General features: G+C 37.8%; 1 protein-coding gene across 3 annotated transcripts in view; it reads right to left on the bottom strand.

The window, feature by feature from the left end:
- LOC139976753 (uncharacterized) overlaps positions 1 to 16,122 on the bottom strand; it is a 101,680-nt gene that overhangs the window by 33,009 nt on the left and 52,549 nt on the right. For all 3 annotated transcript variants that reach the window (XM_071985479.1, XM_071985489.1, XM_071985498.1), the window contains exons 10-11: positions 9,330 to 9,572; positions 1,805 to 2,035 (exon numbers count right to left, since the gene is read on the bottom strand). In XM_071985479.1, coding sequence (XP_071841580.1) covers positions 1,805 to 2,035; positions 9,330 to 9,572 — 474 coding nt within the window. The remainder of the gene's footprint in view (positions 1 to 1,804; positions 2,036 to 9,329; positions 9,573 to 16,122) is intronic.

Genomic DNA, 16,122 nt, shown 5'->3' with positions numbered 1-16,122 from the left:
TATGTGACTTTGTTAGTATGAGGAATGATTAGGGAAAGATGACTTTGGGACCGTAATGCTCTAGCTGGCGTGTAGCGTTTCACCAAATCAGATATATAACTTGATCATTAAGAATACGAAAAACGTGAAGAATGAGTTTGCAATTTATCCGGCGATGAATTGGCAACCAATGCAGGTCTCGGAGTACAGGAGTGATGTGTTTGTAACGACGGGTTCTGGTGATAATTCTTGCAGCCGTATTCTGGACCCTCTGTAGTTTTTTGATTGAGGAGCATGACGTTCCATTCAGGAGAGCATTAATAAAGTCATTGCGATACACACAAATGTTTTAAGTATGTTTTCCTTGCAGTTCTGAAGCTATGATTTGTAGACTTTCAATACCACCATAATTGCTGCTCAAGGTGAGATCTGCCTCATCATTACAATCAGCTTCAGTTGATGAGAAACCATCCTGTTATACAAACTTATAAGGTTTGAAATAAGTCTGTTTGGTTTTATTAGTTAACAAGCACGATAGTATTGAGAAACTATATATACTTTAGCAAAGCTTTCTTAATTGTTGCTTGTCATCTTCACGATAAACATCAGCATTGTCGGTTTCAATTTATTTCACTAACTGGCGAATGGTTATATTTCAGAACCTTTTGCAGTTCTGATTCATTCTCCATTTGCCATGTATATCCCTTCTAATTGGTTTCCACAATGTGAAAAAAAGGTCATAACGAAGTGTTAGTAGCCCACATATAGGCCTACACAAAAAACAATGTCTGATCTTGGTCTGTCAATTACTGATTAAAGCTAAACTTTACCAAACATTGACAAATAAGAGCATCTCTGTTAATTCCCCTATCCTTTTCTTTATAAAACAATGTGTGCACATTATTCAACTTAATTCTCCAACTTTGCAGTGTACCAACAAACTTTCACTAAAGCTGTAATGATAGACAATTTGGTAGACAGATCCTATACAATTTCTTGTGAGAAACTTGGCAAGAGTCCAAGGTAAGTGTCAGTTAGTCCTACATACATCCTATGTTCTTTAAATAATTTGGGCAATTCCAGTACTTAAAATCTTTCTGAATATTAACAATGAAATATCTGGGAAGTACTTTCAACAAACAAGATGTAAAACATATATCACATATCCAGGCCTTCAAACAAAACACCATATTTAACCTATTCAATGTTACATCAAGGCATTTGCAATGTGTCACTTGGAATCTGATTGATCAAATAAATGTACTAACATACACAGCAGGGAACAATAAAGTGTTTACATTTCGTGTAGCACTTTTGAAAGCTCTGAATTTGGTCTTTAAAAATAATCTTGTAACTGTGTACGAAAACTGCTATCTTGTACTTGCTTGGATAGCATTTTTCTATGCGATACCAGATAGAATAAACAGAACCTTTTGTTTGACTAACATTAGACGCCACACAGTGGAAACACTATTAAGTAATAACTAATGCTCGTCTCTCAATTCTGCCAGTCATGATAAAAGAACATGGGATACGTTTTGGGCTGTTCAGAAAAAAACTTTTCTAACAGTGCATCTAGCTGTCTCTGGTTTTACTTGATCAAAACTGAAACCAACATTTCCTGTCATGTCTACTTCAACATAAAATACTACAGACTTTATCATGTAACTATGACAAACCAGCACAAGATCCTCTTCCATAACTGAACATAAAGAAAAACACAATGACATATGTCCAACACCTTATGCCTTGGCTGAATACAATGCAAATTTTACAAGTTGGTTTTACTTCGAAAATTTAACGAAAACTTAGGATCGTGTCTTACCTGGACAAGCAACTGAATCAGTTGCCTGAGATAAATCTGTGCATGTACAAGTTATAACACCAGGAAAGTTGGCTATATTAGAGCCAGCAGCAGGATTACATGTCACGGTTACTGCATCCCCATTAGGATCTGTACAGGAAGGTGTTGTGAACTGCAGGAAGAATTGGTTACCACTTGGGAAAGTCGTAAAATCCGTTGGACAGGATCCAATTTGTGGAGGAGAATTTGGAACTGTAGATAATTAAAATGTTATAAATGATCAGAAAAGAATATCTGATGAAAATAATAATGATTTAGATATCCATGTAAGCATTAATTATATTTAAAACCAGTGACAAATTTGATGAAACAAATGTACAGTAACTCTGAAAAGAAGTTAACTTCTGAGCTAGTTCAAGGACAGGTACACGGATGTCAGTCTGAGTCAACAATGTCTTCAAACTTACTTATAACACTGATAGTAAATGTACAGGAATCAGTCAGACCTCCACTACGTAGTAGCTGTTCTGACAATTACATACAACTGTGTTTGAACCAGCATGAAAAGGAGATCCAGATGATGGTGTGCAGGTAGCAAGGAAGTTAGCTTGTTGATTGTCTACACACTGTGGAGTATTGAACTGTGCAGTAGCTAACTCGATAATTCTAGCATCCATGAATCTCATTTTTGGTAGACGTGTGCTCCTCAGCTGCTTTTGGCACCCCTAATTTTTGGGGTTAATTAGGACTTAGAAGAACTTAGATTTCCCCTCCGGCAGTGTGATAGGTTCCCCCTTCAAATTCTTCGTGCTCATGGGGTGCACCGTGCAATGGCCTGTCACTTTCATGCACAGAGTTGGCATGACTATGCCTTTATTCTTGGAATGACATTGCTGTCCTCCATGTGTACCAAGAAGAGTAAACTACTATCTACATCATATTATAGCCAACAGGCACAGGACTAAGTTGTCAAAGGAGATTGAGTTCTTCTGCAAACAGGTGACCTTTGTGTTCACCTCTTTGAGCTCATTTCCTGGGACTTCCATCACTAAGTTGTTTACTCCTGGTGTCTTAGTGCTTGTTAAAGTAATGTTGGTGTTTCCCAGATAATGAGGTAGCCCATTAGCTGGTTCATTTATCTCCTTATTTGGGTTGGGCAGGAAGTTGCTTAATCTAAGGATACTTTACCCCTGGCTCTGTAAGCCAGTTTACCAGTGATCTGTGCCACTCACTGCAACCCTCAGCTATCTAGGACGTCAGAGAAATCATCATAAGAATTATTTGCTAACTTCTATGCAGGTACGATTCTCATTGTATTTTCCAGAAGTATGATTTTTAGTTAAATAATGTAGTATAGTTATACTCTGCGATGGCTCCAAGCACACAGATATGTATTGTGTTTAATGTAGCCATACCATAGATGGATATGCTATATGTCTAATTGTATAATTTAGTAGTGTTCCCTTGAACAGGAACATGATATAGTCAATGTTATTTATCCATGTGTATTATTTCGCTATTGTGTGTATTCTATAGCCTATATGTTACCCGAATATAGGATTATCTTTCAGTGGAATCCATTAAGCTAGATCATGGTATGTATGTACTTTTCTCTTTATGACAGTTTGTGTCAGTAGTTTACACTGAATAGCTTTACTACTGTTTAATGGTTTCTATTCCATTTTCATGAAGGGTGCTTATCAGTACTGTTAGGAATATATGGTGTAATATTGTTTTGACATTTTATACATTTAGTTGTACACTAGGAACATGCTAGTAATTGGGTTAAGGGCAAACTAGTACTTTACTGAGACTTACTGTATAGTGTCCATTATTGACTGGTACGTCGGCTAGATGTGAGCTATATATATCTTATGCATTTACTGGAAATGTATTTCATTTATATTTAGCCTTAATGTTGCATGTAATTATTGGAGATTGTCTTATATTATATTTGGCAATTACCCATATTGTTACCAAGCCCCATTTTTATTGATTAACGTGAATGTTAAGTAAGGCCACTCGCTTGACAGCCCTCAGCCATCTAAGATATTGGAGGCATCATCATTAGAAATAAAATACTTATTTCTGTGCAAGTTTGATGGGTTTGGGTGGGTGACATAGATGCCCTGGTTACAGATGCCATCTCCCCACCATGCCTTGGTGTGCCTTGGACCACAATGGCCAACCAATCGGGTCTGAAGCAAGCCCTTTCTCCTAACAGTCTGATCACTGTTTTAGTTATAGTTCCTATTGTGAATAGTTTAAGATTGTTATTTCCGGTTTCTTAATTCTTTGTCTTTTCTTTGCTTTCTATTAATTGTAAAAACATTAATTGCTTAACCACATATATGCTTTTCTGCATTTCAATCTCTTTTATTGTTGCTTAAGACGAGTCAGTAGTAGAGTAGTTTTTCATATGTCACAAGGTGAATGGTGATAATGTACCTAACTCAGTATCTCAGTGCAGGTAAGAGACTCTATAACAGCCTAAGAACCCTGCTCCTCCTAAGATTCATGTCCCCTAGCTGGGTGGGAGCATTGAACAGAGTGTTACAAGGTCAATGTAAGTAAAGTTCTGTAAACATGGTAATTCCAAAAATAAAGTTTGCATGAACCTCATACTTTGGTGAACATAGTTGGGTCTAAACTGATTTCAACCATTCAAAGTTGTGAAGTGCTTGTGCAGTGCTGATCAAGGCTGGATATAGGTCTACATGTCGGTAAAAACATTAGGATTTTCTTGTATACCTTTCACTTCCACATGTTCACTCAGCTAAGAGATCCCTATTGCAACAAATTGCAGACCAACATAATTCCTACCTCTATACAAGGGTCAATTAGAATTGTCTGAAAATTACAACATATTCATATGATGCATTTCTTAAACTGACTTACTGTAGCAGCCAATTTGGCCAGTTGTGATGCAGACAAACTAGCAACCCTGATAAGAAGATCATTCTTTGTAGTTGAGTGGAAATTTTGTGGCAAGGAATCACAAAGCCTTCTGTCTCTCTGATTTTTTTCAGTAACTAGTAAGCCTGCTCGCCATGTTTAATCTTTCACCTTGGTTATGGTGAATAACATTCTATGGTTATTTTGATAAAAGCTTATATGGCAGAGCTTACACCAACTGACCAGTTACAATGAAACACTCAGAACTTCACAAAACCTGCACTAAACAGTAGGCCGATAGTAATTAAGCATAAAGATGTATATGCACGCAATGCCTGCTGAAAGTTTAACAGACCATGGCAAATGTTTGAATTTGAACTAGTGTTACCAAGCTTTTACCTACTGCGTCAATTGATGCATTCGTTTCGATCAAACGTACTCCAAGTAAATGTTACATTAATCTACTAACTTTGCAAATGCTAAACTAACTGTAGTCTTATGTTTCTTTGTAAGAGCAGCCTTTTGCATTTTTTAATTTAGCAAAGTTGCCACAAGTTATAGTAACTTAGGTTAGCGTATTTCACTGTTTCCAAACATGTAGCGTACAATCCGAGCTTAACACAGCAGCATGTGCAAATAAGGGAACATGTGAAACCATTTTAATAAGAGCTAGTCTACATGCCAAGGTGTTTTCTTCTAAATTGAGGCCTTGGCTATGCTGAATAGAAGGCAAAGCATTTGTCTTCAAACTAAAGCCTCGACAGGAGGTCTAATGTCAAACCAACAATGAACTTCAAAACTCAAGGCCATGGCTTATTTGAACATAGACTAAATTGTCAGAACTACGGCCACATAAACTTTGCTTTAAAAATATTTACACAACCAAATGCACAAAGATCCTCTGTTTTTAATCTTTGATATATGTCAATGTGGAGACAGTTGGCAAGGCCTAGATAAATAAGCATGTTTGATTTGATACAGACTTGTTTGAAATACTGCATATGCATAGATACTTCTTACAATTAGCCAATCAAGCACATTCACACATATGCTCAAGACATGAACAAAGGAACATTCTTAAGGGAAACACATGGGTTGTACTAACAAGGACCTACTGTAAATGAGAAACAATACAGTCTGAACTGTAGATCTCTTAGGAGAATATTTTACAGCAAAATTTCACAAAATCTATAGAAAAAGTGTGTCTTTCTGGCTTTTCTACTTTCAAAATAAGTACTGTAAGAAATTTTGCACAGTATTCACAAACATTCAAAAGATGTAATAAGAGAGGGATGCCAACGTTTGCAAACACTTTCAAATACAGTTTTTTGAAACCAAGTCATTAACCCAGCATTTTCCTACAAATTAACTAGTATCTTGACGAAATACTTGTAAAGTCGTGCATATAACATATTTTAACATCCTACTAAAAAATCGATCAACTATGATTAACCAGAATGCAAAAATGCATTGTGGTTTCGATGATGTAACATGAGCAGTCTTCTTCATGAATCTGATGTAACGTATAGTGAGGGTGCACATGTTTGCAAGGGTTTCACGATTTGACCTCTAATGACCCCAAATGACCTTGAACTCCACGAATAACAATCGGCTTCTTTAACTCAATGTGGTACTTCTACACACTAAATTAAAGGTCTGCCCAAGCTTCCAGTATTGAGATATTGTGTTTACAAGCTTTTCACAATTTGACCCCTGGTGACCCCAAATGACCCACCAAGAACCAAAAGGTCCTAGTACTCTATGTGGTACTTCTACACACTAAATATGAGGTCCTCCCAAGCTTTCGTTCTTTAGATATCGTGTTTACAAGGTTTTCAAAATTTGACCCCAAATGACCTTTGACCTCCACCAAAAACAATAAGCTTCTTGTACTCAATGTGGTACTTCTACACACTAAGTATGAAGTTAGTCCCACCTTCCCTTCTTGAGATATCGTGTTTACAAGGTTTTCACAATTTGACCCCTGGTGACCCCAAATGACCTTTGAACTCCACCAAAACCAATAACCTTCTTGTACTAAATGTGGTACTTCTACACATCAAATATAAAATTGTTCGGACCTTCCCTTCTTGAGATATGAGAAATGAATTATAAGCTTGTGAAAGAATCATTAACATAATGGTTGTATCTATCTTGTCTAAACCAATGTCAATGAAAATTGCCAAGGTTATACAAATGATGGCTAAGAATGTTGCAGGGCTTCTTGAACCTTCCTGTAGAACTAAGTTAAACATAAGGCTATGCACAGTATGTCATGAGATGGATGATATCAATTAGACAAGGATCAATAAGTAATTATCACAATTTTATGACTAACCTTACATCCGATTATATTATTTTTGGTTTATAATCGCAGTTAATGTTAAATTTAGCATTAAACATCTGAACAAAAGACAATCTGAAGTTTGTAAACTTCCACCACATATGAACATTTCCCATATGTCTACCACGCAGTGGTGTAGCCACGGGGGGCGTGGGGTGACAGCCCCCCATGAAAGATTGTCGCCCCCAGTGGCCCTCCCACTTGGATTTTGGGTGTCACAAGAAAAATTACATTTGCGAAAAATATATCATTGGTCTGAATGGTCTCGAATCTCCATGATGACAGCTCATGAACGACCCCGGACTGGCAGTAGGCTATAGTTGCTGAAAAACCTGACGTGACATAGCCCATAGGTAGAAAAGGCATCTACAGTAGTCGCACTGTACTGAAAACGCATGTTAACGACCGTCGAATTATATAATTCCTGCTCTACAAGACTACAACACACATAATGTTTACTACTGAATCTGTGTGTTCAACTGTTCAGGCAAAATTTGCTTTCGTTTCTCTTTTAAATAACCCTTATCCCTAAAATACAAATGAATACTAATACAAACAGCCAATCAGGATCTTGTAACCAGTGCGCATTAACTGATCAAACAAGCTAGTGAGCTATACTATACCCATGGGCAGCGATCATGGGGGGACGAGGGGAAATGTCCCCCCAATATTTTAGGTGGGGGATATAGTATCTATTACCCCCCCCAAATATTTGGTGGCATAGATTTTATGTTGTGGCTATAAATAGAAAATAATGCGTGAAATTATTTATCCAAATCATATTTGGCGGTGGCTAAAACTTCATCCAACACATGCTGCATGACGTAAATGACTCTTCGTGGTTGTTTCTGTGACCTGTGACCGTATAGCAAGTTGTCACTCATGATTATTATTATGTCTCTACATCTGTTGTGTATGAGTGTAAGTACGTAAAATTATATATATGATCCACATCGATATGGGTTCATGGGTTTCCATTTGGCCTGTTTCTTACAAGATTTCTAACCGCTGGTGCGTAGCCAAGGGGCTGGGGCCACCGCCCTCCCCCCCCCCGAGCACATTTTTTGATTTTTTTTTATATGATATTGCTAGTAATTTCAAAGTAGAACATGCTTAGATGCAACTTACAAGGCCTGGGAAGTGCCATTCCAGCGATCTGGCATTTTTGGCCAAAATTTTCTTGCTTATAAGTTTTGCCCCTGCCTTGGCAAATACCTCACTACGTGCCTGTCTAACTGTGTCACAATTTGTTACTAAATATCACCAAAGTACATCACAGACTTTCACCGAAAGTAGTTTTTTTTTAAGTTGCTACACGCCTGCACCCAAGCAAATGTCCCCCCCCCCCAATATTTGAAACAAATCGCCACCCCTGATTATACCCTTATAGAAAGGTGGTTTCCATGTACTGGAATGCCAAAGAAGATGTTAAAAGGTAAAAAATGCTGACATCATACAGGTTTCTCACATCGTTGCTCGCGTCATTGCCTCAATACTCTGTTACATTTTCAATCGTGTTTTCACTTCTGGGACGTACCCTGATGCTCTTAAAACCGCTAAAAAAACAAATTTTCAAGAAAGGAGACAATACTATCGCTGAGAACTACCGGCCAATCAGTCTATCACCCTAATAATATTTCAGAAGCAATCTTTGATGTTAGTTTGACATATAGTTAGGTCATTTCAGTATGTTACTTGGCTGAAAGCCCAGTCAATCTTTCCTTATTTTCCACGCGCAATTTGCAGATTTGTTGAAAATGTCAATGCAGGTGTCAAACTTACAAAAGATATGTCATGATATTTCAAAGTAACTTACCAGACTGTTTTTTTCTTTCTATTTCACTAAACTATTTGATGACCATACCAAGACATGGGATCTCAAAATAAAGGATGCTGAGAAAACTTTAGAGCAGCTTACAAGGCCTGGGAAGTGTAATTTCGAACGATCTAGGAGGCCGTTTTAGCTAAAAAATTCTGTACATAAAGACTGGCCAACCTGATCAAGCCTTTTCATAAACTAGAACCATTTATACAGAACAAGAAGAAGACCACACATTTTGATAACATAGTGACAATACACAAATTTAAATATAAAGACAAAGGAATGAAAAGTTACCTTCAGTCTGGAAAGAAGAATTCCAGGATGCAGAGATATGTCTTTCCATCAATTGCTTTCTATATTTATAGTTCAGGTTTCTCTTTCTTTATGAATCTTGTAGAGTGCAAACAATCCATCCCATTCTATGTGCACGTTCAAGTAAGTTTTTTACTAGTGCTATTCAAGTTTAGTTGTCCTGTAGTACTCACCAATCATGACAGTGATAACAAACTGACACTGCTCTGTATTTCCTGCACCATCCGTGGCAGTGTAAGTGACTGTAGTTTGCCCTAGAGAGAAAGTATCTCCAGGCTGATGAGATGATGTAAGAGTTACATCTCCAGAATTATCAGATGCTGTGGGTGGTGCCCAGAAAACACTTGTGGATGTCCCAGGTGCAATACTTCTTGAGCTGTCAAACGGACAGTTAGTTATCACTGGAGGATCAGTGTCTGGGGAGTATGGAATAGATCATGTTCATCATAAGACTATGTATGTAAGCAATCCACATCCAGTCATAGTTTCTGGTTCAAACGATTATATGCAGAGAAATATTTAACATCCTCTGACCATATGCAGAAGTCAATTAACTGATTACTAAGTTTAATCATGTTATATGCACCTACATCTACATACATCTGTTACGATATGCTAATCAGATGTAAAGTGAACTCTGTCCACACCAGACACGACATCATGTATGGGAAATATGTTTATATGGTCATATATATCTTGACAAATAGAATTACATTTCACAGCTCCAATTAACCGGGAATATTTTAGAACAATGACTGTGTTATTTCAACAAATGAATGATGTACATAAGAAATATCAATACATAGGAGAAGTTAATTAATAACACATTTGTGGTGTATCAAATGGATGCAGATTTTTTAGATTAAACATGCTGTTAATTTAGACAATATAGACTATTAAGAGTTACTTTCCTTATACATTATATTACCAGTTCTAAAAGTGATCAAGTAACTTTGGTTCTCCTAGAGACAGTGATATGAAGTGCCATATGTGACAATATTATATACCATATATATTGATTATAACGAAGAATATATGTTGGTTATGCAGTAATATATATGACTTATGTTTGTTCTTCATATATAAACGTTATGCATAACCTATGTATATCGCATATCATATATATATCGCATAACATATATATATTGTTCGTTATAACCTTTATATATTATATACTATTTTGTCAAGTTCGGCGCGGTAATATATGGGCAATTCCATGATGGAGGGGACATGGCCTAAAAATAAGAAGTGTCAGTTTTCAACCTGCTATCAGTCTAATGTTGTAGTATACATATCTAAGTTTGTGGAATAGGTAAGCATTTTTTCTCCAGCACTCAAATTTTGAATACATGGCTCAATTAATCAAGGAGAATGAGAGCTCAAAATAATCCTGAAAATGCATCATACATTCCATTCCATTCTATATAATACTCATCAGATAGTATTTGGTAGTTTTATTATGTGTTATGATAGATACTCCTGTTGACTGTGCTATGACAGAAAAAAAATTCAAAATTTCTTCATGACAACTTCAGAACAGACATTTTTCAGGCCTCAATCACTGATGTAACGTGAGTAACCGAAAAAACAACTTTTTCTCTATGTGACATTTCTTTAGCAAGTGGAAATCTGATAACCATAATTTCGTTAGTACTCATAGTCCCAAGGGTGGAAACAAGATCACTAATGAGGAGAGACCCATTATGTGTGAGTGATAGATCACTGAAATCTGTAACGTGAGTAACCGTGTAACGTGAGTAACCAATGTGTAACGTGAGTAACTAAGCTAACACACTGAAACAACGCCGGAAATGCCTATTATTGTCTTGTAAATAATTGCTCAATAAGAGAGGGCAGTGTGGGTTAAGGCTAGGGTTAGTACAACACCTGGAGAGTACTCTCCCATCACCCATGAAGAAGATTCAGCAAGAAGCTAGGAGGGTGGCCACTAAACGACGAGTTGCCTCCTTCTGCATCTTTCAACCTGGAGCGGGAAAGGGCTGGATCCACTTCCTTCATTTCTACCAAGGCCCTGATCCAAATAGACTTCTCTGAGAACTACACATGTGTATCTCAAGATGAAATCCAGAGTGCCCACTGGAACCAAAGAACAGGTGAGCCTGTTCACAGTAGCAGTGTGGCACTCTGGTTCCCTCCATTCCAGTGTTGTGGCATCAGACATCATGGTCCACTCCAAGGATACAGTTGTGGCATATGTGGACAAAGTCCTTGATGGCCTACCCCAAGCCTTGAAGCTTGTATCCGTCTGGTCGGATGGTCCGGCTTCACAATTTAAGAACAGATTCCTCTCTGCTGCTATTATCTGCCTTCAAGAAAACACAATCTTGAGATTCATTGGAACTTCTAACTTCAGTACTTCTAATGGGAAGGGTCCTGTGGATGGGATTGGTGGAGCAGTGAAGCGTCATGTATGGAGCCAAGTCAAATCTCTGAAGGCACACATTAACAATGGGGAAAGCTTCTAGCAGCAACCACTGGGATGCCCAAGGTGGAAGCCCTACTGATGCCGCAAGCTGAAATTGAGGCGAGAAATAGCGACCTCGGTCTGAAATCTGTATTTGAGAATGCCAAGCAAATCGTTGGAATGGCCAGTAAACATCACTTGCAGGTACAGAACAAGGATCTCATCTCCTTCACCATTACAGATGATGGCAACAGCTCTGCTGAAAGGAATACCCCCCTCAGAAGATGGTGAGGCCACAGAAAAATTCAACCTGCTCAGGGAGTGGCAATGCTGGTATGAACTCAGTATAGACTGGTATGACATTGAATAAGAAGCGGTATTGTACACCTGTGTAATAGAAGCAAAGGGGGACCAGAACGACGTACAAGTGTCTGTGATCAATGCAGCCAGCTAGGCCCAATTGAAAGTGGCTAAACCCAAGGCACAAGATATTCTATCTCAGGGAGAAACTCACCACCAACCTTGATGCACCAACCTTGGCCAATAACCATGGGCACTTCAAAAAAATTTCTCTTCCAAAGCCTCTTCCAAACGTTACTCAATGTTCAATTGAGATGTTAATGTTGAACATATGTTACCAATTTCCTATTGGTCCATGGTTTTTGTTCAGTTGGCCTGTTACTTCCCCAGAGAGATTTAGTTCCCTGAGTATTATATCTGGGTAAATTCAAGTTTGACACACTGCTAGTCCTCAAATAAAACTTAATTACAATGTTCAAAATTTGTTGCCGATTTGTGAAGATATGATTCATGCATTATCTCAAAAAGACATGGTATATATCTCATTTAGATTGTAATACTATTGAATTACACCGAAAAAGATGTTCAAAATGTCAATTCCACTGATATATGGGTGTTTCCTAGTCATTATCCAGCAGCAAGTTCCTCACGGAACTCTGATTCCCTATGTATTGTATAGGTGGATAAACTGTAACGTGAGTAACCGTAACGTGAGTAACCGGTGAATGCCTCATTTTCTCCAAGACAGGAAACCAGATGTGATTTTGATTGTGTTCAGTATTTGTATCATCACCTAAGGTCCAAAAAACATGGATTCATTTTCTTTAAATATATCCAGTATGAGGACACTTTTTGAGTGAAGTTAATTTTTGGCGTCGGGGTGATTTTCAAATGTAACGTGAGTAACCGACACTTTCATGTACCTATCTCCTACAAGAAACAAGATAATCAAATTGTGTTTTCGCAAATGTTCAGGTAAATTTGTTAACCTATCAATGCATAGAGAGCAGTCATTCAAATGAATGAATGGTGGAGCTATCAAACCATTTGTGAGCAAAAGTCTTCAAAAATGTAACGTGAGTAACCGTGGAATTGCCCATATATAGATTATAAAAGTGTGAGTGGCACGCGAGTGGGAGGAGCCGTTATGCAAATCGCGTTCGCGAGTTCATGCATTTGTACGATCGGTATTGTTGATAAACTTTTTCGACGGAGCGCGGCCAAAAGGACTTGTATACTATACTAGTGCTACTATACTAGTGCTTCAGCAACGAGGTAAATGAATCATTTATCTCGTTGTGCTTCAGTATATACCTACACTGTACTGCAATAGAAGAATAGGGCATAAGCTACGTTATATCAGTTTGCAATAAACTATCGAACCTTTCAACATGTCGAATAACTTTACGGGAAGCGAGTTTTCTTCCCTAGTTAATAGGCTTGCTGAGCCTGTCGCAAGCACTGATCTGTACACTAACTGGATTGGCGGCTCGCTGCTTCTGAACGCTAGTTGGTCTATTCCCTGTGAAGCGGCCATCTTGAATCACCCAAAAAGACGCCAAACATCTCTTGTTCTGTTACTAGCTAGGTACGGAGCCGGCAGTCAGCACTTTGCATTATCCTAAAGAAATAACTTTACCTCACTCGTTTAATATCTGATGTTTTGAAAAAATGCCTGTTCAGCCTATGGATGCACAAACCGGGATGTTCGTGGAAAACGAAAAAAGGGGTTAACATTTCACAGGTAGGCTATGCCGATTACTTGGGATGAATTCTAGTTAGTCTGTTGTACTACGTTGTATGCACTGGCGAGAATATGAATATGGACGTGTTTCGCGAAAGAAATAAGTTACATGATAAGTAACGTTAGCTTTTCGTCATATTTAGGTCTTCTTGCATCAAAGTACAGTTTTCAGTACACTGCGTGACGTACTGAATACATGAGGAATTATGTGTAGCTTAATAATTGAAAGGGTATACATAGGCATACAACGTTAATTGGCGAGTATTCCACATACAAAATTAATCGCATTCAGTTCCCAAACCCACTAGTGTGAATTCAACCAATCAGAGATGCAGGTTTAGTTATGAGCCGTTGCTAAAAATAGATTCAAGACTTTGCGCTGGTACAACCATGGAGGTAAAAACAGAGTTGTTATGCAACTCCCTGGTACAACTGCCATATACTGTAGACTGTACACAAATCAAGCGTGGTGTTATATTACGTATCTGTCAATGACGTTCGTAGTGTTTAAATATTCATATTATGGGCGAGGTTTATTGGGTTCCCAACGGAAAATATCTTGGAGAACAACAAAGTTGAAAGTTGCAATTTTTTCGACTTTTATGCCACCATTTGGAGTAAAATATAAATAGATAAGCTAGTTAGGTATGTCGTTATGGCATAGTGGGGTCAGTGAGGTTGAAAAAAATCATAGTCGAGGACGCAAAATGCTGCTTTAAGGCTTACCACCTAACTCAGTTTTGAAAACTGAGAGAGTATGTATGTATGTATGTATATTAGATCCTCCTGCAAGCAGGAACTCGCGAGTTGTTGCCTAACTCAAGGCACAAGGCTAAGCTTGACTTATTTGGAAATTTGAAGCCTCACCTTTTATGAATGAGAATTACCAAGGACAGGTTACAATTCAATTGATCTGCTGCCTACAGGTGAAATTATTTCGTTTCTACAGATTAATTTTATATTTATATTTAAATTTTGATGTTTTGTTTATGTAATTTGCAGATTACTCCAACTCGTAAGCCACCATCTGCAAGACGATCCAGCCCAATCCCATGTACAAAACATGAATTACCAAATGCGGAGTGCAGTGAACCTGGAGTATCCCCGGAGATCATACATATGTTATAATGGAGTCTCCAAAAAGCTAAAGCGCAAAATACCCGACATCACATATATTTTCATGCATATTGTGTTGAAACTATTTATCTCTTCATTCTTTTTATATCAAGAGACATGTTCAAGGGCATAAGAGACCATAGAGAACGTTTCATGAGAGCTATATTAGCAGAAAGACATGACAGTAATCACACATGGGGGAAGGGGGGGGGGAGGGACTGATGTGGCTGAACATTCCAAGTTTAAAAATGATAGAACTTATAGCAAAGATTTTGTCAGTACTTTTTAGGCTCTGTTGCCATCATAATTATCACATTTCTGCCATCCAATCATACAGTTAATGAAGAAGTATAAGTTCATTATGTTTTTGAACAATGTAAACATTTCTCTGACCTCTAGTGGCAAAACATCTCGTGAGTTCATATTGTTTGGTGTTGAAGTTCTTGCCGGAATTTGTTTTTGTATAAGTTAAATGATAATTTTCAAGCACTAGAAGCATTTCATGGACTTGCAGGTGCCACCCTATGTATTGTTTATTTTTTTATACCTTTATAGTCTTTTTGGAAAGTTTCATGACATTTTAACCACCAGAAGCATTGCACTGACTTCCTCTGCCCATACTGTTATGTTTTCAGATTATGATATGTGAAGTTCTTGCCATTATGCTTTCTTAAACAATATTTTTATAATATTCTTTTATATGTGAAGTTCTTGCTGATTTACTTTTATTTTTTTATAAATTTTAACCACCAGAAACATTGCATTGACTTCCAGGGTCCAGAGTGTAGTGATTTTAAATTTTCTGGAAATGAAGTTCTTGTTGGACTTTTAAGTGCTAACAAGTCACTACAATCAGTACTATTACAACTGTGTCACTTAAAATGAATAAATTTAAAGAAAAGGATATTTGTTTCCATAATGTTCTTTCATAGTTTACCTTGTCGGTACCCTATTTGTAATCATTTAAGGGTAAAGCTGAAACTGCAAGCACCCAACCGGTAAAGACAATAGCATTATAGCATAAACATGAAATACCACAGTTTATGACTCACGAGATTGCTCTTAGACTACAACTGTTTGAAAAACTTCGAATTTTTGAGTCCCCCTCCCCCCCCCCCCTCCGCCACACCAACCCCTCAATGCTGCTTTCGACCAAGAATATAATCGGAAAGGCTTTTGAGTTGTCCACATTGATCTGCTTTTGCAACCCTCATTTTACTTAGTCAATTGACCGCAGTAAAAAATCAATCTAATATTGAGTACAGGGGCACGTCTCTCGACCACCTCCCACTCCCCCACCTCAGTGACTCACACCTAATATCAGCGCCGCTTCACTTGTCTTTGGATACTTTCTGTCTACAAGAAAACAGCCATTGAATCA

This window comes from Apostichopus japonicus, chromosome 2 (genome assembly GCF_037975245.1).
Source record: "Apostichopus japonicus isolate 1M-3 chromosome 2, ASM3797524v1, whole genome shotgun sequence".
Taxonomy (NCBI): Eukaryota; Metazoa; Echinodermata; class Holothuroidea; order Aspidochirotida; family Stichopodidae; genus Apostichopus; species Apostichopus japonicus.
This window is presented reverse-complemented; position numbering and strand designations above follow the sequence as displayed.